The sequence below is a fragment of the Cebus imitator genome, unplaced genomic scaffold (assembly GCF_001604975.1).
Source record: "Cebus imitator isolate Cc_AM_T3 unplaced genomic scaffold, Cebus_imitator-1.0 Scaffold270, whole genome shotgun sequence".
NCBI lineage: Eukaryota > Metazoa > Chordata > Mammalia > Primates > Cebidae > Cebus > Cebus imitator.
In genome coordinates, this window is record NW_016107585.1 from 2,386,778 (window position 1) to 2,410,149 (window position 23,372).

The following is a 23,372-nucleotide window of genomic DNA, read 5'->3' on the forward strand; positions in this document are numbered from 1 at the left end:
AAAAAAAAAAAAAAAAAAGAAAGATGTTAGCTGTTTCATTGTTGGGAGTTCAAATGGTTAACATGTTCCTCCTCTTAGCTGGATGAAATCTTACTTTGTACTTTCTACCTGTTGTCTCTGTTCTGTTCTCTGCCCCCAACAATCAAAAGAGTCTAACCTCTGTTTCTACAAGAAAAACTTTAAACCGTTTGAAGATAAGCACCAGGCCTCACCTCTGGCTTGTCTCCTCCCAGCTAAACATCTTAGTATCCTTGGGTTTTTCCATGATAAAGAAGGAGCCTGTGTCAGGGAAAGGTTACACCATCTCATGTTGTAACCCTCAACTATCACAGCTGGAAAACTCAACTTTGTTGGTACATGAGAAATGCTATCCAAGTCATGCTATCCAAATACAAGACTTGAATATATAAATTAGAAAAGGATTTGTTGATTTACAATGAAAATTATAACTCATACACATCAGAATGTTGCTCTCCTCAAGTCTGTTTATTCAGTCTTTCTTTGGATAAGAAATGCTATTATTGACGAGGTTTCTTCCTCCTCTGTTAGAATCACATTCCAGCCCTTCCTCCCTGAGATTACATCTAACTCACTTGCAGTGTCACCCATGAAAAGATAATGTCTTGGTTTAGGCCTGTAGCTGGTTAATCCCACTCATACTAGCGGGCTTTATTGGTTTAATCCTCAAAGGACAATCTTGTTTCTACGTTGTTAGAGAATGCTTCATTGAAGCTTCTAAGTACTGCCTACACTCTTAACATTCTGGTTACCCTCCTCTGGAATAGTCCTAATTTATTATTGTAATTTATCATTGCCCAATATTTGGACCCATTGTTTGAACAACTACTAATACTTGTTAAATATTCTGTCCTTTTTTACAATTCAGTTGTTCACATTTGTCCTGCGACGTGCTAAGGCATTCAGGTTGAATCAAGACTTGTAATTAGATAAGTCTAAATTTTTTGAAGTGTATTATGCCACATTTTAAACACTGCAAAAAATATTCTTGTCTTTAGGCTCTCATTCCAGAATATCTATGCGTTTTAAACATCATGATTCTGTCAAATATATGCTTTTCACTTTCAGCTTTGTGGAATCCAAAAATTTGGCAAGCAAGCCTCCAATGCTTCCCCTAAAGCCACTCACAAAATGATTGAACCTTACTAGATTTTGCTCTCCAGTCCATGTCCTCTTTTTCTACCAGTTATTCCAAAATACTGCTATGGGATGTTTTGCCCTCATGCTTTACTTTGAAAACGTGACTCTTCAACTCAATTTCCTCTCCAAGTTCCCAAACATACTTTAAGTTTTGTCTTTTCATTTCGAGTCCTTTCTAGATCACTTTTACCTGATAATCATTTCTTGTACTAACTTGGCTTTCTTCCCAGACTACTCCAAGTGAGATTGTTTCCTTATGCACTTATCCCCTTCTCCCACCTTTCCATTGGTGTTCACCTCATACCCAACTGATCCATCTGCCTTCCAGTTCTTTTAACAATGAAACACACCAGGCACAAAGAATCACCAACTTTAATATGTTAGGTACAATAAAAAATCCCTGCATGTCTCTTTTTAATCCAATTCTCCTCCCTTATGGTTCCCAAGGTAACCAATATCCTGTTTGTGTATTTAGCTATGCATGGTTGGTTTTTGTTTTTGTTTTTGCTATGTATGCATGGTTCCAAAGTGAATTATAGCATAGTATTTGGTATTTTTAGACTTTATATAAATGTTATCATAGGGATCAAATTATGTTTTTGAGATTTGTCTATATTGGTACATGTAGTTTCAACTCATTTATTTTTGCTGAGACAGAGTATTCCCTTATATCAATGTGTTACAATGTATCCGTTCTTTTTTTTTTTTTTTTTTTTTTTACATTTATTATTTAAACAGTGCTACAGTAAACATTCTTGTAATTGGCAATTTTGGCCAATTATTCCTTAAGTTCTAAATACTAGTAATTGCCAAGTATTTCTAAAGTACACAATTAAAAGTGAAACAACTGGTTTTAGGGTTTTGTGTACTTGTAACTTTGTGATATACCAACGAATTGCTTTCCAATGTGAATGTGCCAGTTTACACACAGAACATCAGCGTATGAAAGCTCCAGTTGCTTTATATCCTCACCAGTGCTTGCTTTTATCAGATTTTAAAGAGTTTTTTGAATCTAAGTGAAGCATCATATAATTGTTTAAATATACACTTCTCTCATTATTACCAGGGTTGACCATTTTTTCATATGTTTATTTGCTATTTGCCATTTGTTTTCCTCTGAAGGAAGTGCCTACCACTTTACTTCCAGTGAATTGCCTATTTACATTTCTTTTTCTTTTTTCTATTGTAGTTTTAAAATCTTATTTTATTAACTTGGAGTATTTTGTATATTCTTGTATTAGTCCTTTGTCACCTGTGCAGGTTGCATATCTCACTCTGACACAGCTCATCTTTTATTTTGTAATAAGTCTTGATATCTGGTAGGACTGTATTCCCAAACTTCTTAAACATTGCTTTGTTTTTGTTCTTTAACAATTTTATATTAAGCTTCTCCTATTTTATGAATAAGTCTATCAGTATCTTAATTTGGTGTTATTATATCTATAGATTAATTCGGAGAAAATTAACATCATTATGTATAGTCTTCATATCAATAGACATTGCATTCCTATCCCTTTATATGTTTTTAAATGTTGTTCAAAGAGGTTTTATGATATTTTTTCTAAGAATGCTAAGAATATTGTGCATCTTTTGTTAAATGTATGTTTTAATTTTTTCTGACTATAAATAATATTATTTTTTAAAATTATATTTTTCAATTCTATTTTTAGTTGATTATAACATAAATGATTCTTGTATAGTGTGATCTTATGCCCAGCAAACTTACTGAACTCTCCTACTAATCTTAATAATTTGTCTATACACATCTTCCTGTTTATTCAACAAATATTGATTAGACATCTACTATATTTCAGACAGTGAACTGGATGCTAGGATATAAGAGTAATCAAAAACCAAAAACCAAAAAAAAAGCCTCTGAAATCATCCATTTAATTGGGTAAGACAGAAAATAAAAAAATAAGGAAGATATGTAGTGTATTAGAAGATAAGTAAGTGCTATGTAGAAAATTAAAGCAGAGGGCAGTGACAGGATATTGGAGGCTTGAAATTTTAAATGGGGTGGGTGAGGTAGTCCATACTGAGACAAAAGCTGACATTTAAGCAAAACTTGAAGGAGATGAGAGAGCAATACTTGTGGATACCTGGAGGAAATCATTTCAGGCAGAGGAACCATTAAGTACAAAGATCCTAAGGTTGTAGAAGGGAGTTTCTGAGGTCAGTGTGGCTGTACTGGAGGAAATTATTTCAGGCAGAGGAATCATTAAGTACAAAGATCTTGAGGTTGTACACTGGAGTTTCTGAGGTCAGCGTAGCTGTAGTGAAGGGAACATGGAGAAAGGGAGATGAGGTTAGGAGAGAAGTGGAGGCAGGATCATTGGAGCCTTAGGCACCCACTGGAGAGTTCTGGGCAGAAGTAACATTGTCTGAGTTTTCTATTCCTGTTTTGGGAATATTCTGTGAAAAAGCAAGAGTGAAAGAAAGGCCAGTTAAGTGGCTACTGAAATAATTCAGATAAGAAGCAGCAGAGATTCTGACCATCATGGAGCAGTGGTGATGGTGAGAAGTGTTCAGATGATCCTGGATATATTTTGAAGATAGGACCAACAGGATTTGCTGAAGCAGTGTGTGTGATGGAGAGAGAGGGAGGAGAGAGAACTTGAAGATTTTTCGCCTGAAAAACTAGCATGATAAAATTGTCAATAAGTAAGATGAAGACGACTAAGGAAGGAAGGAATTTGGAGAGGGAGGGTGAAGAAAAGGGAATGTAGGAAGAATCACGAGTTTTACTTTACATGTGTAAAGTCTGAGCTGTCAGAATTCTGCATGGAGATGTGCAAGTATTGTATGTATGAGTCTAGAGCACAAGAGAAGTCTGGGCTAACCATTATGATTTTGGAACTTGTCAGCCTTGAAAGTCAGTGAGATCACCAAGGGAATGAGTGCAGACAGAAAATAAAAAGTCCAAAGATTGAGCCCAGTGCCCAGAAGTCAAGGAGATAATGAAAGACTAGGAAAATAACCTGAGAAGAAATATCGAGTGAAAAAAGAAGTCAGAAAATCATGGTGTCCTGAATGCCAGGTGAATAAACTGCTCTAAGGACAGAGTTATGTCAAATGCCACTGATTGGTCAAGTGAGATTTGTCAAGATTTGTCACTGGTTGGTCAAGACTGGGAACTGACTGAGCCTCAGACATGTGAAGGTCATTATGACCTGACAAAAGCTGTTGTCACTGGATGGGCCAGACTGAAAGCCAGACTGGAGTAGTTCAAGACAGTGGGAAGAGAAGAATTGAAGAAAATGAGCAGTGACAACCCACGGCATTTTCCCATAAAGAGCAGAGAAATGGGCTGGTATTTAGAAAGAATGGGATGGGGAGAGAGGAGAGGATCAAGAAAAAATATGTTTTAAACGGGAGAAACACATTCCTGGATTTTTTTTTTTTTATGTATAAGTCATCACTTTAAAATAATTATGGTTTTGTTTATTCCTTTCCAATCTTTATTCTGTTATTTGATTTCTTTGTCTCATATCCTGACTAGCTGTTCAGAACTAGATTGAATAGATTGAGTTAGCCTTCTCTCCTTTTACTTAAAGGGAGTTTTCTGACTTCTCAGTGTTAGCATAATGTTTGCTCCAGGCTTTTGGTTAATGCTCTTTATCAGATTAAGGAGGTTCCCATCTATTCCTGTTTTTCTAAGAATTGTTTAATTTTATCAACTGATTTTTCTATCCTCTTGTGATAATCCTATTTTCCCCTTAATCTGCTAATGTAGTGAATTACAGTAATAGATTTTTAAAATATAGAAATATTATTGTATTCCTGGAGCAAAATAAAATTTATTTTAAACCATTTTAAAATGTGTTTGCTATTTTTAAAGAAGTTTTAGAACTATGCTTATATATGAGATCGGTCTTTAAATGTCCCTTTTCCACCGTCTTCACCTGGCTTTGCTATCAAGTTATACACAGTGGCTTCATAAAATGAGTTGAGAAATGTTTCCACATTTTCTGTTATCTGGAAGAGTTTTGTAATATCATGATGACCTAATCCTCAAAGATTTCATAGAACACTGTAAAACTCTCTGGCACCATAAATCTGTGTATTTCGATTTTAAACTACTGATTCAATCTCTTTGAGGAAAATTAGGAATTTTCTTCAGTCACTTTTGGTAAAGTATATTTTCTAAGCGATTTATATTTTATTTGAGTTTTCAAATTTATTAGCATCAAATTCAAATTGTTTCAATTATTCTTATTTTTTCTGTAGCATCTGTATTTAAATATATTTTTCACTGATATTTTATCAATATTTTCAAAGCTTTGTCTTCTACTTTTTAAAGTTTTGGTTTATTGCTCATCTGTATAAGATCTTTTCAAAATCTTATTAATTTCTTTTTAAGTCTTTACTACTTTACTTTTTGTGTTTTCTCTGGCTTTATTCTGCTGTTCTTTTTCTAATCTCCTCAATTGTATAATTAGGATAATGATGATTTTAACTTTCTTATTTTCCAACATAACCATGCAAGACCATACATTTCTTGCTAAGTAATATTTAGCATCATTCTACAGGTTTTGAGATACATTTTTATTGTAAATTTTTAATATTTTCTTAGTTTTATTGTGAATTCCTCTGACTCACAGGTGATTTGGAAGTTAGTCTTAATTTCCCCAAGAATTTTATCATCTATTTGTTGTTAAGTGAAATCTTAACTGCATATAGTCAGAGAATGTGAACTGCATGATACCCGTTGTTTAGAAGTAGTTGATGCTTGCTTTGTTACAGAGTTTATGGCTAATCTGTGTAAATAATAGTAGCTAATACTTATGTGGCACTTATTGTGTGCCAGAAACTGTTCTAAGAGCTTTTCACATGTTAATATATTTATTCCTTTCAGTAAATTTTTGAGGTAAGTATACTAATATTCCCATTTTATACATGAGGAAACAGGCATAGAAAGGCTAATAATGTAACTTGACCAAGGTTGTATAGCTAGTAAGTACCAGAACTAAAAATTAAGCCCAGAATGTGACTTCAGAAACTATTTTTAGCCACCACACTATGCTGCCTCTTTAAATGTTTAATATGTGTTTGATGATCTATACATGTACCCCAGAACTTAAAGTTTAACCAAAAAAAATGTACCTGAAAGGAATGTGTATTCTCTATTGTATCAAGTAACTATATTATTAGATATTAAATATGTTGATTAAAGAGCTCTTGTTAATGATATTGTTTAAATTTTGTATATCCTCAATAAGTTTGCAGTTGTTTGGACTGTCAGTTACTAACAGATATTTTTTACATTTTCTATTATAATTTTGGGTTTGTCACTTGTAATTTTGTCAAGCTTGCCTTTATAAATTTAGGGGCTCTTTTATTATGTATACATAAGTTAAAGATTGGTATTTCTTTCTTGGAGAACTTTTCTCTTCATTAGTGTATACTGAGCATTTTTATTCCTAATAAGTTTTACCTGTTTTCTTTGGAGTAGTAATTATCTATTTTTTCTTTGTCTATCTTTTTACTTTTACCTTTCTATGTCATTATGACTTAAACATAATTTATAAATGTTATATAAGTAGATTTTTGAAATAATCCAAATAGAAAATATCCATCTTTTAATTGGTAAATTTAGTCAACTCACACTTGCTGTGATAAGCAATATATTTGGATGTATTTCTTCATTTTATTTGTGTTATATTTTCTGATTTTTCCATGTTTATTTCTTTTTTTCTGAAAATTTTTAATTGATTTTTTTATCATTTTATTTTCTGCCACTCTTGGGGCTAGTGGTTTGAAGATTTGTTTTCTACTTCTATTATTTTAATATATTTGCCTTTAACATTTTAGCAAACATACTCATATTATTTCATCAATTCTAATATTTTAATATATTTGCCTTTAACATTTTAGCAAACATACTCATAATATTTCATCAATTCTAAGATAGACACTTTTCCATGTTAATGTCTCTGAAATAAATGTATGTTTTATCATTGATGACAATCTTCCAATTGCTGTTGGCCAGGCAGTAGTCATACATAGCTGTCATGGCCTACATGTGCAGGAACTTGTCATATTGCTCTTCATACTGTTATTATTGTAACTAGATTAGATGCATTTTTGTTCCTACCAATGTTGAGTTAAATATCCATTTAAAATGTTTTCAAAACTACTAGACTATAATGTGGCACTGAAACAGAAACTTATTGTGTATGCAGAAAGGCATGCAGAGATAGCATCATGGTACTGTATATAAGTTTTATATTAGTGAACCAAATATTCATCATTGGGGGAATGACAGCAATTCCACGTTTTCTTGCAAAAGAATAACTAAGAGCACTATATGGAACCTAAAAAATATATACTTTTGTCACTGAGATATTGGTAAAAGATGATCTATTACACTATAATAAGTAATGCAATTGAGGGCAGGAGAAATGGACAATTCTCTTAGAATAGATGAAAGAAATTTCAAGGAAATGAGAGTCTAGTGTGCTCAATTAATATCCTGTATAGGACTCTCTTGGGGGCATGATGCCCCTCACAGTTTAATTGGCAGTCTCTTCTCTTTCTTCATAACATGAAATAACCCTAGATCTTCTCATTGATGCCGTCTTACATTTGATTAATTACCATAACTATGTCTAAAGTTATTCAGGAACTCTGTTCTCCTATTCCTGGAAGGACCTTGGAATACTTTAATACCCATCTTACTTGTTATTAATCAGCACTTTTATTTACCTTGTGTAATAACCTTGAAACTATTCTTTTAAATGACAGGATATATATATATAGTCAACCCTTGCTTAAAGTACCTAATATTTCCCAGGTTTTTTTTTTTCACCTTTTCTTTTTTTTTTATTGACTTTCTTTTTTGTTTGTTTTCCTGAATCCAAGTTCTTGTTTTCTTAAGTATACATTTTTAAAGTATCTTCAGCCAGTGCAGTGGCATGGCCCTGTAGTCCCAGTTACTCAGGATGCTGAGGCAAGAGGATCATTTGAGGCAGGAGTTTGAGGCTGCAGCATGCTCTAATTGCGTCTGTGAGTAGCCACTGTACTCCAGTCTGGGCAGCATGCAAGACCCCATCTTTGGGGAAAAGAAAGTCCCCTGAGTGAAGGTCTGTTAATGATAAACTCTCTCAATGTTTGTTTTTCTTAAAAAAAGTCCTTATTTTTGCCCTTAATTTAAAATAATTCCCTGAATATGCATTTCTAGATTGGCAGCCATTTTATTTCTCAGTAGTTTCTATTGTTGCTGTTATAAAATGTGCTTTCAGTTTACTTGCCATTTCTTTATACCAAATCTACTTTTCTATTTATTTTCCCTGTGCCTTTGGTGTTCTATGGTTTCACTATTATGTGTCTAGATATGGTTTTATTTGTATTTTTCTACTCAATCCTTATTGTCTTTTGTGAGTTTGAGGGTTTTATGTCTTTTTTTCAATTTTGTAAAGTTCTTAAACTTTTTCTCAAATATTGACTTTTACATCTAGTCTTTCCTTTGGGAAATTGTATTTATTCACTCAGTTGTGTACCCAACAAAGTATTGAGTACACACTCTCTTCTAGCTACATTCTAGGCATTGAGAACATAATAGTACAACAAAAGAACAGACAAAATCATTGCCCTCATATCCATCATATTCTATCCTATCTTCCATATTTTTTGATTTTTTATATTTTCCATCTCCATGTGATGTTATTTTATTTTCTAGCTCTATCTTCCAATCCATTAAGTCTTTTTTTTAACTTAATCCATCCACATTTTCATCCATCTACTGAGGCTTTAATTTCTAGAAGTTTCTTTTTTAAAAACAAAATTTCTGGTTTTTAAAAAAGTGACTTGGTCATTTTTAATAAAAAGAATTATTCTTTATACATTGACTAATTTTGAATATATGATTTTATAATTTGAGGTCAATAATTTCATTACCTGAAATTTTTAAATATCTAATCTGCTCTGTGTTTAATCTGCTTACATGTGCCCATACTGGTTTATTTTCTTCAATGTTTTGTAATATTAGATTTTTATGTTCAGCATAAATAAGATTTTAGTTGTGTAAGTACTGAATGGCCTGGATTGAGTGTGTTATCTTCAAACTGGTTTATATTTGCTTCTGTGAGGAATTCCAGCAATATTGTCAGTTTTGAGCTCACTTGTTGTTAGTGGTGGTGACATCTTGGCTTTGGAGATTCTTGAAGTGATAGAATAAATGATATAATGTGTCATTACATACACATAATTTATGTGTATGTGTGTGTGTGTGTGTATGCTTTTAAAAGTATAAAGAGTGATGAAAATATAAAGGATTATTAGTATGGATGCCAATGTACACATATATGTGTTATACATACATATGTATGCATGTATATATGTACATGTATGTATATATGTGTGTATATATACATATATGCATACATATATACATACATACACACATATATTTTAAAAGAACAGGGTATTTTCTGGAACGCAAGTCAGAAAAACCCTAATTGTAAAGCTGACCCCTCACCAAAAAGCTTTAAATGATTCAGTTATGCCACTAAAACAGCTTAAAATTTTTTTTTGTCTTTATGAATATTTGTTAAAGGAAGCAGTTAACTGTTTATTCCAATTGTCCCCTTTTTTGGAGGAAATCTCATTTTGGAGAATATTTTTTTTCTTCATGCCACATATAGAATTTGAATATATAAAATTTTTGAAGTTGAAAAATCTCTTTGCTTTGTACCAACGTGCTGTGGAATGAGAAATTCTTAGCTTTAAGATGCTCACAGTAATATCAAAGTTCATAATTGATGTATCTATACCTGATATATTACTATATTAGCTGCAATTATGAGCAGTATGAATTAATTTATCTTTACGGACAGCTGCTTAACTTTTTTAGTTATAAATCATAGACTATTTGCCTTTTGTTCAACAATGTCACTGACACCATCCTATACACACTGGCCTCAGTCAAAAGGCCCCTTTCAAAATTCTCTGATAATTCAGTGCTTTCTTAGCATGGAAACTGAGTCTTAGTGTTCATGACCAAGACACAGATGCCTATCATGTATTTTTCATTGAGTTGTACTTTCCATTTTTGTTGAGGCTTGTTTCATTCAGACAAAAATCTAATTGCCATTTATTAATAAACTATTATTTGGACATTGTTTTCTATGCTTCTTAGTGTCATCTACATAAACCCTGTTCCCAGGAAAACAGACTGTGAAATGGTTATTACCATGCAGAACATTTATAGAGGAGTGCTCTTAGAAACAATACCTGTTAGGGAGTGGATGAAGCAGGATTGGGCAGAGGAAAAAATTGCACTGTAATGCAGTTGTGAAAAAAAAGGCCTCAACTAATCTCACAGGGACATCTGGAACTGGGATGACCCATCAGAGTCATCCTATGACAAGGGACCAGACCTTCATATCTCCATGATGACTAGTCATTGGATGCAGGTTGTCCTGCAAAATGTTGAATGAGGCCATTCACTTTGACTGTAGAAAATTTCTGTAGGCAGACTTGGCTGACAGAATGAGTGCCTAGGTCCTGGGGCGGGGATTTGGGCAATGTATCATCATGTCCTCTAAAGTCTGCCCCAGCACTGTTCTAAATTTTATGCCCTGTATAATAAATTTATCTTATATGGAATCAGCAACTTTGATAAGTTGATTGATCTCTTGTTCTGAGGAAATTTTTAAGAAGAAAGTTAGTGAGAAGATCTAACATGTCTGTGATTGACTGGTACCTTGAGGGATGGTGCCATTCTTGGGGCCCAGCATTAGCTTCTGCTGTTGGCAGATTTCACATCAGGGCAGTGTTGAGTGATGCATAGCTTCTATCCCCCACCATAGCTGTTCCATTTGCATGTCTATTGGATTACACTGGAGTGGCTAATGACAGAAGCTTGATGTCATCTGGCTGAGGCATTCTACTTTGTGTTTTATTGCCTTTTTTGTGATGAATGCTCTCATGGGCATTAACATGGGATAAAAAAGGTGTTTACACTTTGTGCCCATGGCTGTGTGTCCACCACTCCAGTTCTTATCAAGGCTGTAATCGGTATGCATCATCTCTGAGGTAGGCTGAATAATGGCCCACAAAAGATGTCCGCATCCTAATCCCCAGAATCTGTGAATATACCCTTACATGGGCAAGGAACTTTTCAGATGCAATATAATTAATAATCTTGAGATTGGGAGATCATTCTAGATTATCTGGGTGGGCCCAATATAATCAAAGGGGCTTATAATGGAGGGAAATAAGGTCAAAGATGGAAAAAGGAGAGGCAATGATGAAAGCAGAGGTTGAAGTGATGTGCTTTGTAGTTGGAGGAAGGGACCATAAGCCAAGGAATGCAGGTGGCCTCTAGCAGCTAGAACAGATTTTTTTTTTAAAAGGATTATCACCTCAGAACCTTCAAAGGGTACCAGCCCTGCTGACACCTTGACTTTAGTCCAGTGAGATTTTTAATGTCTGACCTCCAGAACTTGAATTTCTCAACACTACTTCTTGAACCACTAAGTAAGTGATAATGATTTATCACACAAGAAGATAAATGCAGTGTCCTCCTCTACCACTCATTCTGGATTTCCTTCATCTTCAGCTAGAACTTCTGTTTGCTTCCTAGTTGAGGTACTCAGATGCTGTTTCCTAAGGGGTCTGAGTCCCAGGACTCCATTCCTTTCTCAGGCTGTGATTGCTCCATTGTCCATTTACTATCAAAATTGGGCAAGGGAGTACCAAGAGATGCCCCATTGTGTAATGGCAGCCTACTGTCTCCTAATTATCATGGCCAATTACTCCTGCCAGGCTGGTGACTCCTTTCTTAATCTGCTGATCTGTTGACACAAAGAACCTGAGGTGACTGGGCTGTTGGGCTCATGTGTTCTACCTGCAGGGAATACAGTATCATGCAATGGTCACTGTTTCAGTATGTGCACTGCCCGTTGGAGGGTAGTACTCCATCCTTAACAGAATATAAGGTTGAATTGCTTCCTTGCAAGCCTGTTCCATTGATTTGTCAGTCTTGCAGTATTGGGGTGGAGGCAGAAGGGGTTATGGTAAGTGACAGAACCAGGGAGTCCCATGAGCCTGTGCCTACTGCTGGACATCCTTTGCTATAAAATGGTTCTTTGGCTTGATGCAGTGTTATGTAGAATCCTATGTCAGCGGACCAAATACTCTGTGATTCCTCAAATAGTGAATAAGGCTTAAGCCCTGTGGGCAGAAAGAACAAATCCAACCCTGGATTACATGTAAATTCTACTCAATATGATTGATGTCTCTTCCAGGTGGAAAAAGTCCAATGTAAATAATTAGCCACCAAGTGATTGATTTGTTTCCTTGAGGGATGGTACCGTTCAGAGGAGTCAGCAGGGGCCTCTGTTGGTGGCAGATTTCACATCAAGGCAGTACTGGGTGATGCCTAGCCTCTACCACTCTCCATGGCTACTCCATTTATGTGCCAACTGGATCACACTGGAGTGACTGATGACAGAGGCTTGGGTGATGTCATTTGGCTGAGTTATTCTCTCTGCTTTGTGGTCTAGTGCCTCTTGAGTAGTGAATGTTCTCACGAGCATAAAAGAAGTTTATACATTTTATCCAATTCCACATGTTGATCCATGCTTCTTACTCAGAGCTCCTTATTTCCAATTTCTCAATCTTTCTTTTTTCAGGCCCTTGGCCATTCAGCCAAGCCATTTCTCTTGCCACACAAAATTAATGATCAGGTGCATGGCTGAAGCTCTGACCATTGAGATAATGTTCCCTTACTTTTGTCTTTCAGGGTCCCTACCTGGGTAGGCCTATACATAAGAGAAGTCAAATTTTGAATTGCACCTACATACCCAGCCAAAGCCTTAGTAAATCAAGTTGAGACATTTTTCTCCTTTGTCAGCTGGTCATAAGGGAACACCTCATGTGGCCATAAGTGTCACCTGAGTGTAAGATGTTATTTCAGGGGTCCGGGTCACTTGCTCACACAGCTTATTTGTACACTCTGGCCTTGTTCATGTCTGATCCAAAATGTACCACTTCCTAGTAAAATACTTGAACTTCAAAAGTTAAAAAAAAAAACCACAAGCATAATATGAGCTAATATGACATATTTAAGGCCAAATGTATCTATCATGCCGTATTTTTAAAAAGACTCTTAGATTGGACCACCAGGCAAAATCCAGCAAGCAAGAGACATATATTTAATGAAATGATTTAGAAAATATAAAAATGGGCTGGACATGGTGGTTCACACTTATAATCCTAGCACTTTGGGAAGCCAAGGTGGGGAGGATCACCTGAGCCTAAAAGTTCAAGACCAGCCAAGGAAAAATAGCAAGACTCCATTTCATAAAAATAAATATTTAAAAAATTAGCTGGGCATTGTGGCATGCACCTGTAATCCTAGCTATTTAGGTGGCTGCGATAGGAGGAATGCTTGAGCCCGGGAGGTCAAGGCTGCAGTAAGCCATGATGGCACCACTTGCAATCCAGCCTGGGTGGCAGAGAGAACCTGTCTGAAAGAAAACTATAATTAAGAATTAGAAAATCTAAAATAAAAAGATGCAAAATTAGACAATGATTTACTTGAGTATAAAACACATGTGAATAATTGAAATTAAAGCAAATAATGTTGTTGTTTACCACAAAATCATATCACATATTCAAACCTAATATATAGGCTATTTCTTTTTTTTTAATGCATCATGCCAAATTAGCAGATAAAGCACAGGAAATGATCCTTTGATACAGAAAATCAATGCTGAGTCAAAAGTTATCCTCTTTGCTTAAAATTGTGAGAAGCAGTTTGCCCACTCATTTGCTAAGGCAGGGCCCTCTGTTCTCAAATGAAGACCTGTGAAGTCTACATGTAGCTCCACCATGCTTAAATTGTTGATTATGATAAGATGGTTTGGGCTCAGATGGTGATCAAGGACTTACTTCTGTATGCCCTATATACGAGGCATATTTGTTACTATTAAAAATCATTGAATAATGCTACTAAATTGTTTCCTACAAAGTTATATAAAAAGGGTTAACAACCAATCATTTGATGCAATATAGGCTTGTAAAAGAAATTTTAAAAATAAGAATAAAATAGGCAAATGATATGAGGAAAAGGTAAACCAAAAGAAACAGGGATCATGATCTTTATGTCAGATAAGAAAAATTTCATGCCAAAAAGCATTAAATAAAATAAAGGCACTTTGTGTTTTTAATGGATTCAGTTCACAAGAGTTATAAAGATTAAGAATATCTATACATTAAATTACATAGCAATGCAATTCATAAAACAAAACCTCCAGGAGATACCAGTAAAAACACACACATTAGTTGCAGGAAATGTTAATTCACTTCTGTTGGGCCACATGAAGGTCAAATAATAAGGAAGATTATAGAGAGCTTAAATCTTCCAAAATCTTTTTATGGAATTAGCATAAAATTGATATTAAACCTGACAAACATAAGACCAAATATTGATGCAAAACATTTTAAATAAAATATTAAAAACAAAATTTAGCAGCACATTAAAAAAATCATTTCCCAAGATCCAGTATGACATGGTCCAGGAAAGAAAAGTTAACTAGTATTGGGAAATTTGTTTCTGTAATTTATCATATTGATAGATCTAAGGGCAAAAATATTTGACATATCTATAGATGCTTAAAAAGGCATTTAATGAAATTCACATTTTATTCTTTATTTAAAAATAAACTCAATAAAATAACAATAGATTGACACCTCTTTAATATTGTAAATTATAATAGTATAAAATCTCTCACCCAAAAAACCAGCATAATGCTTACTAGAGAAATGAAATCAAATATATAAATTTTAAATATAGAAAGTGATGCATTCTATATGATTTAAAACATTTACTGTATTTTTTTTGTTTTTGACCATAAAATTTTATGCCAAAAATCAATAACCAAAACTAGGAACTAAGCTAGCATTCTTGTTCTAATCACTTTAATGTGAAATAACATGGAATATTCTAGCCAACATAATAAGCCATGGAATACATAAAACATATAGATCTCAGAAAGGCTGCGTAAAACACAAAAATCTTCTTAGAAAACCCAAGATAATGAATTGAAAATTTATTGTAATTAAGTATAGTTGAGCTATATAGCTAGTTACAAAATAAATACAAAAAGCAAGGTGTTGTGGCTCTCACCTTAATCTCAGCACTTTTTGGGAGGCCGAGGCGAGGGGATCATGAGGTGAGGGGATCTAGGCAATCCTGGCTAACATGGAGAAAACCCGTCTCTACTAAAAATGCAAAAAATTAGCCAGGTGTGGTGGCACACACCAGTAGTCCCAGCTACTCAGGAGGCTAAGGCAGGAGAATCACTTGAACCCGGGAGGCAGAGGTTGCAGTGAGCTAAAATCTAACCACTACACTCCAGCCTTGGTGACAGAGTGAGACTCCATCTAAAAAANAAAAAAAAAAAAAAAAAAAAAGAGAGAGAGAGAGAAAAGCAATAGGTTCATTTAGTCAGCAATAAGCTAATTAAAAGTTCTAATGAGAGGAAAAAAACAAGTATTTTGTTAACAACAACAACAAAAAGACATAAAATATACTAGGAAACACAGTTAAAAATTTGTGAAGCTCAATAACAAAGACATGGTGTCAAACTAAATGCCCATCAATGGTACACTGGATAAAGAAAATGTGGTATATATACAGCATGGAATATTATGCAGCCATAAAAAAGAACGAGATCATGTTCTTCAGAGGAACCTGGATAGAGTTGGAGGCCATTATCCTTAGCAAATTAATGCAGGAACAGAAAAACAAATACTGCATGTTGTCATTTATTAGTGGGAGCTAAATGATAAGAACACATGGACACATAGAGGGTAACAACACACACTGGGGCCTATCAGAGGATAGATGGTGAGAGAAAGGAGAGGATCAGAAAAAAATAACTAATGGGTACTAGCCATAATACTTGGGTGACAAAATAATCTGTACAGCAAACTCCCATGACATGAATTTACCTAAATTACAAACTTGCAAATACCCCTGAACTTAAAATAAAATGGGTGGGGGAGTGGGGACGGATAACATTAGGAGAAATACCTAAAGTAGATGACAGGTGATGGATTCAGCAAACCACCATGGCATGTGTATACCTGTGTAACAAACCTGCACAATCTGCACATGTACCCAGAACTTAAAGAATAATGTAAAAAATCTGAAGCTTACATAGGGAAAGTTGCAAAATTAGTATTGTAAAAAAATTGAGAAATGGCCCAGATAGAAAAGACAGCCCTGAGATAGATTCTGATATATTTAAAACAATTACTAGAAAATGAATTATTCTCTAAATGGTAGTAGGAAGATTAGGTTAGCTATTTAGAAGAAAATGTAAGTCTTTACTTATTTCCATAAATACTAGATAGATTTAATAGCTAAGCAAATGGTTAAAGATGAATTTCTAAAGTAATAAATGTTGAGTGTTTTGTGAAGTTCTTTTTAATCTGGAAAAAAAATAGAGATGATGTTTTGTTAAACTTTGAATAAGGAAAACTTGAAATTAAACAAAAATCTGTTACAGTAATCACACAGAAAGAAAGGAGACTGCGTGAATGATATCTGCATGTGCTTAGAATGCCTCTGTAAAATACACAGGGAATTGCTGAGCCTGTCTCCCACTGAGGAAGGGGATTGTGGATGAGGGACAAGACTGGGAGGGAGATTAACTTTTCACTTTAAACCTTTCTTTGCATCTGTTGAATTTTTGTTCCGTGTTCATGTATTACCTTTAAAAAATAATGTAAACAACTTAAGTTTCCAGTTTAGAAAAGGAAAAACAATGAGGCCCACCAAAATTGACAAATTTAGTTACTTAAAATCTTAGGATGTCATTGAATAGCAGCAAAACAAAACAAAACAAAAATCCTAAAAATAATGAAACATGGAGACATATTTGCAGCCAAATGTCAAATGTTGACTTAATATCCTTAATAGAAAAATATATTGTACCAAAGAAGGACCAAAAAATAAAAATAAAAAAATAAAAATAAATAAAAAAAATAAAAGAAAAATATACATAAGATACAGTGGGTAGTTCCTAAAGGAGGAAGTACAAACAGCCAATAAACACAGAACCATTCAACTCCACTTTTGGGCAAGAAAATTCCTAAGCAAAACATCAATAAGATATTGTTTTTCACTAATGAAATTAGAAATATTATAAATACTCTGTTTTTGCAAGTATGCAATGAGGAGATCATGCTATTACCCAGCTGGAGGGAGTTCAAGTTTGTAAAACGTTTCTGAAACATAGTTCAGCAGTAATTATTTTGAGTCTTTAAAATGTTCCTGTCCTTTGTCTTGGAAATGTTTACTTCTGGAGGCTCTAGGATATAAATAATTTGCAATGCAGAGAGAGCTGCATACACAAGATGTTTACTGCCCCATTAGTTATAGCAACAACAACAACAAAAATTGTTAGAGCTGGAGTTTGCAGTAGTGCCAAAAAACCCCATCACTTCCCGTCTCTAATCTCACATGATGATGTCAGGCTCTAAATACTTTGCTGCTCTATCATGTTTTCAGTTTTGTGAGTCCACCATGTGAAGCTCACAGTCAGACCAATTTTCCAAATTAATGCAATGAGCCTCTTTTTCACATTTAGATGTTTTGGAGGTCCCATTATTTGTCAGTAAAGATGGTCAGGTATTTGAAGGAGAATTTAAACGGGAATGGAGGAAAACCTGATTGGGGAAAGCTAAAATGGGTTTTGTAGTTTTTTGAGGTGAAAAGGGAGAGATGAAATGATGTGTTACATTATGTCCAGAGAGAGGGAGAAAACTAATAAGGGAAAATAGAGGGGTAATTTGAAACATTTCACAAAAGTTGCTGAAATGTCAGAGTAAAAAGTAACCCCTGCCCTGTAATGGACTTAGAAACTGAAATAGTCCAAAGATTAAACCTACTTGCAAGTGAATAGTTAAGCTCCTATGGACTCTCAGGGATCCCTGTCTAGGTGATAGTAGAACCTACTCCATTTTAGCATGTTTGCATATCTGCCTCTTCCACAAGATTAGGATCTCCAAGGAAGAAAGCCTTTATTGTATTAGGCTTTACACCCTCACCCCTTAGCACACAGCCTGGTGCACCCATTTTCTAAATGACTGAGTTAGTATTTTGTCCTTTGAAGGATAACTTTCTAGAGTATTATTTAACATGAAGATTTTCTTTCCAAACAGGATTACCAAACCAATAACAATGACCAGGCAGTAGTTGAAATCTGTATCACGAGAATCACAACAGCCATCAGAGAGACTGAGTCCATTGAAAAGCATGCAAAGGCCCTCGTGGGGCTCTGGGACTCCTGCTTGGAACATAACCTGAGACCCTTTGGGAAAGATGAAGATACTCCTCATGCAAAAATCGCATCTGATATCATGAGTTGCATTTTACAGGTATGTCAGTGTTCAACATCAGGCTATTTGATACTAAGTTGGCAGCCTAGGTGAACCTGTGATGTCTCTGAACCAAGAGCCAATGCTTCTGTAGCATTTAGATACTGTAAAAAGACACCACAAGCCATCAACAGCTAAGCTGGGAGGGCTGGTAATTAATAAACTGAGAAAGTTCTATAGAGCTCCTGCTACATGCAAGACACATGGCAGGGAATTCAAGTAATACCACTGGAAGCCTCTAATCTGGAGAGCATACATTTAAAAAGTTAACAATAAAGCAACATGTGCCAAGACCCACAGGAGGAGTACTAGAAAATTCAGAAGAGGAGATCTCTTTCATCCAGGGAGAACACAGTGGAAGCAAAAATGAACTGAGGGGCAGTGATCTAGGGATACAGCAGGAAAAGTAAGTCATTTCAAACATTTCTATATGTATTGAGAATTTTTCATGATGATATTTGCCTGTTCTGACCACAGTTAATTCTTTCCTCTGGTGTAAATGTGAATTTGGAGTTTTGGCTCAGCCACTAACGAGTTGTGTAACACTGATATCTTGGGCAGGTTCTCTTAACTTCTTAAGCCATGGGGTTCTCCCTGTAAAGCACAGGCTAAATGACACTGTCCATGACAAATTTACCAACCAGTGATGTTGATAGCTGTTTCTCAAAAAAAGAATTTTATGATCAAATAAGCTGGGAAACAATTCAATTTTTCCCCTTTGAGTGATCACAATGGCATATTAAAGTTTCTGTAAAGTCCTACAATAAAGAAAGCTGGCTAATTTTGTTTAGGCCAGCATTTTCCAATCTGATTTCACCATGGAACCTCCTTTCTCCTCCCCACTCCCAACACAACACTTTTGAACATCTCTCAGAACCTGTGTTCCACTGAGCACAGGTCAGGAAAATCTGGTTCTGTTAAAATGCTTAGCAGTGCATGTGGCAGCTGATATTAGCATCCTTTATCCTTCTTTCTTTTTTCTCCACAGTTGTTTATGATTAACTGGATCATATTTTACCTTATCTGATCAGTCTAAGAATCAGTCGACTGAACAAAAGACTCCTCCTGCACCGCCACACTGTGTCTCCTTCATCCCCAGGGTTTAGGATGGGTGGGGAGAAAATGGGGATTGCAGCAAAATTAACAAAAGATGAATAGTGCTTGATGGAACAACAAAGATTCAGTGCATTTGCTCTTCATTGGTTATCTTGGTATATTATTGATATTTATCAGAAACGTAGATTATTTCACCCCCATGTGCACCTTAACAAACATTCAAACAATTTAAGCGTTCTATCCCACTCCCCTTACAGGTTCAGAACCATTGGCCTAGACTTTAGGACAGTGCAATCTAATAGAAATCTAATGTAAGCCACAAACAGGAGCCAAATAGGTAATTTTATATGTTCTTGGCCTGGGATGAGTAGGGGAACAGTAGTGAAGAGGGAGAAAAAGAATACAAATATATTTATTACTACTAAATTATACATTTAAAAATTGTAAAGGTGGTAAATTATATATGTATATTTGATCTCAATTTAAAAAATTAAAAAGGAAAACATTCTAGGAGCCACTTAAGTAAAAAGAAAGGTGAAATTGATTTTAATAATATATTTCCTCAACCCATTATATTCAAAATAGTATCATTTCAACATACAATCAATATAACAATTTTTTTTTTTTTTAGATGGAGTCTTACTCTATCACCCAGGCTGGAGTGCAGTTGTGCAATCTTGGCTCACTGCAACCTCCACCTCCTGGGTTCAAGCTATTCTCCTGCCTCAGCCTCCGAAGTAGCTGGGACTGCAGGTGCCCACCACAACGCCCAGCTAATTTTTATATTTTTAGTAGAGACGGGGTTTTACCATATTGGCCAGGCTGGTCTTGAACTCCTGACCTTGTGATTTGTCATTTTTTTTAAACAATTCTTACCTATCTGATGTGCATTTTAGTGCATTACTAAATGAACTAGTCACACTTCAGATGCTCAGGAGCATCCCATGGTCAGTAGCACCTGTGTTGACACAGTTCTAGAGTAATCAGAGCAAGTTTTCTGGGTGAAGTTCATGTTTGGAACGGTTATGAGCAGTGAGCAGGAATTTCACTAGATAGGAAAAGTAGAGCCAGAAGACATTCTATGCAGAAAAACAGCTTGTGCAAAAGTACAGATTTGTGAAATAAGACCCAGATCAGAGAATTATAAGCATGCTACCTTTCCAAAATGTCCAGAATTCTAACATTTATGTTAGATGGGATGTTTTATTCTGAGTAAAGTATTATGTCTCCTACTTAAAAGGAATGGGGTATGACATAGGGAATTAAATGCTTTTGAGAAATTGAAATGCTAAACTCACTGATGATCAAGACTTAATGTAAAAGAGTTTGTAAGATTGTTGAGAGCATGGTTCGGAGGTCAAGGGCTGATATTTTGGGAAGTGACAGAGAAAAGGCCTGAAGGCTAGTAGGCTCCTTGGTTAAGAGGGACAAGTCAGGCAGAGAAATGTGTAAGTCCAACATATAGGGCCGGTGTAGGCATGGGGTATCTATTGCAGGCCCTCAGAAGGAGGCAAAATCCACTAAAATGGAAAGCAGAAAGGCCTAAAGGCAAAGTTGCTTTCAGCAAAGTTCAGCATCTTATCTTGGCTACCCCCGGGAGTCCCAGAAAGTCAGCCCCAGGAACCAAAGGCAAAGCTGTGGTCATAGCATTTATATTTAGCTTTCATCAAATTTTAAAGGGAAGTTTTTGGCTTCCAGTAAACATTGAAGGGATGATTTCGTATTACTTGTAATTTAGGTTCCTGTGGGGAATGTGTAGAAATCCAAATGACTCATTTTGTTCTATTTTTTTCAGTGCAATGAAACAATAGACTAACTTTCAAAAGTTAGGCACTCAGCATTTTTAGCTTTACACAAAATGAAGGAAATCAAACAAAAAATGAGTGATTCCTTTTCCACCCATCCCATCTCCCCATATAAGGAACCCAGGGTCTTACTTTCTGATCAAGCAGAGGCCCAGTCATTTTTTTCTTCTCTAACCCTTGGCTATTTCATTTGGTTTCTTTTTTCTGGCCACTTCACTGTCATTTTAAGCTAAATGTGTACACACACACACACACACACACACACACACACACACACACACACTTTTCTTTTTGTCCCCCAGATTTCCTCTTGTCAGCCTATACGCAAACCTACTTCAGGTGACTATTCCTTTTCCTTTTTTAGTTGTTAATTATACCTCTTTCCTTGGTCCCTAAATTTATGAACTTGCCACATTTACCTTAAAATAACCATTAAAATTCCAGAACTCACCTTTGACTCTTTCCTCAATACAAAATCAGTACATATATGGGGCATGCACTTGTGAGTTTGTTTCTGGCTTTGGGCCATATGTTTCTATACATCCTGTGTCCTTAAACAAGTCTCTTAACTTATGTTTAAAACAGAGAATTGAACCAGAGCACCTTCCATGTCATCTCCCAGTCTGAAATTTTGACTCCCTAAGGAGACTCTAAGAGTAGAATAGCAAAGAGCTTTAGAGCTTGAAAGCTTCCATGTCATTTGGCTCTTGGTCTTATTAACATGAAAGACTGGCAGGATATTTTCTCTCTCTAAATCTCTGTTTTGCCATCTCTAAAACTGGCATAACAATACCTCCTGATCAGAACTGTTATGGAGGTTAAAATGATATTGCATATACAGTGTTTACATAGTACAATTGCTACATAGTAAGTGTCCAATAGAAGTAGTGCTTTGTAGCTAGCAAATTAATCCAGCCTTGCAGGACAATGAAAATGAGCATTCAGCGGGTTCCATTCAGGACATCAAACTGTGGGAGTTGAGTACTTCTACTTTGTGGTGGTAGGTGCACAGGAAGAAGATCTTGTATTTCAAAAGCGATCTCTATCTGTGCTCTAGCCACTATACGGAAGTACCTAATTCAAAGTACAGCTTACTTAGAGTTAACAGCTTTCTCTGACCCTCTGACCAGATATCTATATGGAGTTGCCCATTGCCCACCCCCTTTTTATTTGCTCCTAGAAAAATCCTGAAAAAGAATATACCCATACAATGTGTATTACATTCTAGGAAAAAACAAACTTGGCAAACTTGATTAAAATTAAAATGCACCTCAAGGACATTACCATTGTTGACATGGCAGCTGTTCTACAATGAAATTCTAGAGAATTGGTGGATGAGCCATCTCGAAGCCTGGCAGCCAATGCTTGGCTTTATCCTCACTCTGCTGCAGTCACAGCCTCTTCCCCAACCAAATCATTTAGTAGAGACCTTGTCATGTATTTAATCAGTTCCACATTTCATCTTCCCTCATCTCTGCTACCACTGTTGATGACTCCATAAAGACGGAAATAACCAAAGCAGGATGCCTGCAGGGTAAGAGGGGGAATAGGAATAATCCCCAGATGTGCGGCTGGGAAATCAGAAAGTGCCTGTTTTTCCCTCTTTATAGAAGGAACCACTGTTCCTTCTCCTTGATGCCACACATTCCTCTCAGTTCTTCTTCCCCAGTCAATGCAATACAAAGATTTAACCTCTGCTCTTGCTAGTGTTGCATGTGAAGTGCCTCAGACAGTGGAAAGCATTTCCTTCACAACTCTCAGAGATGGGACTGGTTTTGCCAGTCGAGCAGTTTATTCAGTAGGCAATCCCAGCTCCACCGCGTGCCTGTAGTGTGGTCTTGGGAAAATTAATCTTTCTGGGCCTTAATGGCCTTATATGTAAAGTACAGATATTAAGAAGAGCTGCCTCATGAGTTTGCTATGAAAATTAAATGAATAGACATTAAATGATAGACA

The 23,372-nt window shown here is 35.6% G+C and overlaps 1 protein-coding gene across 8 annotated transcripts in view; it reads left to right on the forward strand.

The window, feature by feature from the left end:
• Positions 1-23,372, forward strand: part of VEPH1 (ventricular zone expressed PH domain containing 1) — a 223,796-nt gene that overhangs the window by 11,174 nt on the left and 189,250 nt on the right. For all 8 annotated transcript variants that reach the window (XR_005195794.1, XM_017500789.2, XM_037728584.1 and 5 more), the window contains one exon: positions 18,340-18,555. Coding sequence is in view for 7 of the 8 variants with exons in the window: in XM_037728584.1 (XP_037584512.1) it covers positions 18,340-18,555 (216 nt within the window). In the remaining variant the exon portion in view is untranslated. The remainder of the gene's footprint in view (positions 1-18,339; positions 18,556-23,372) is intronic.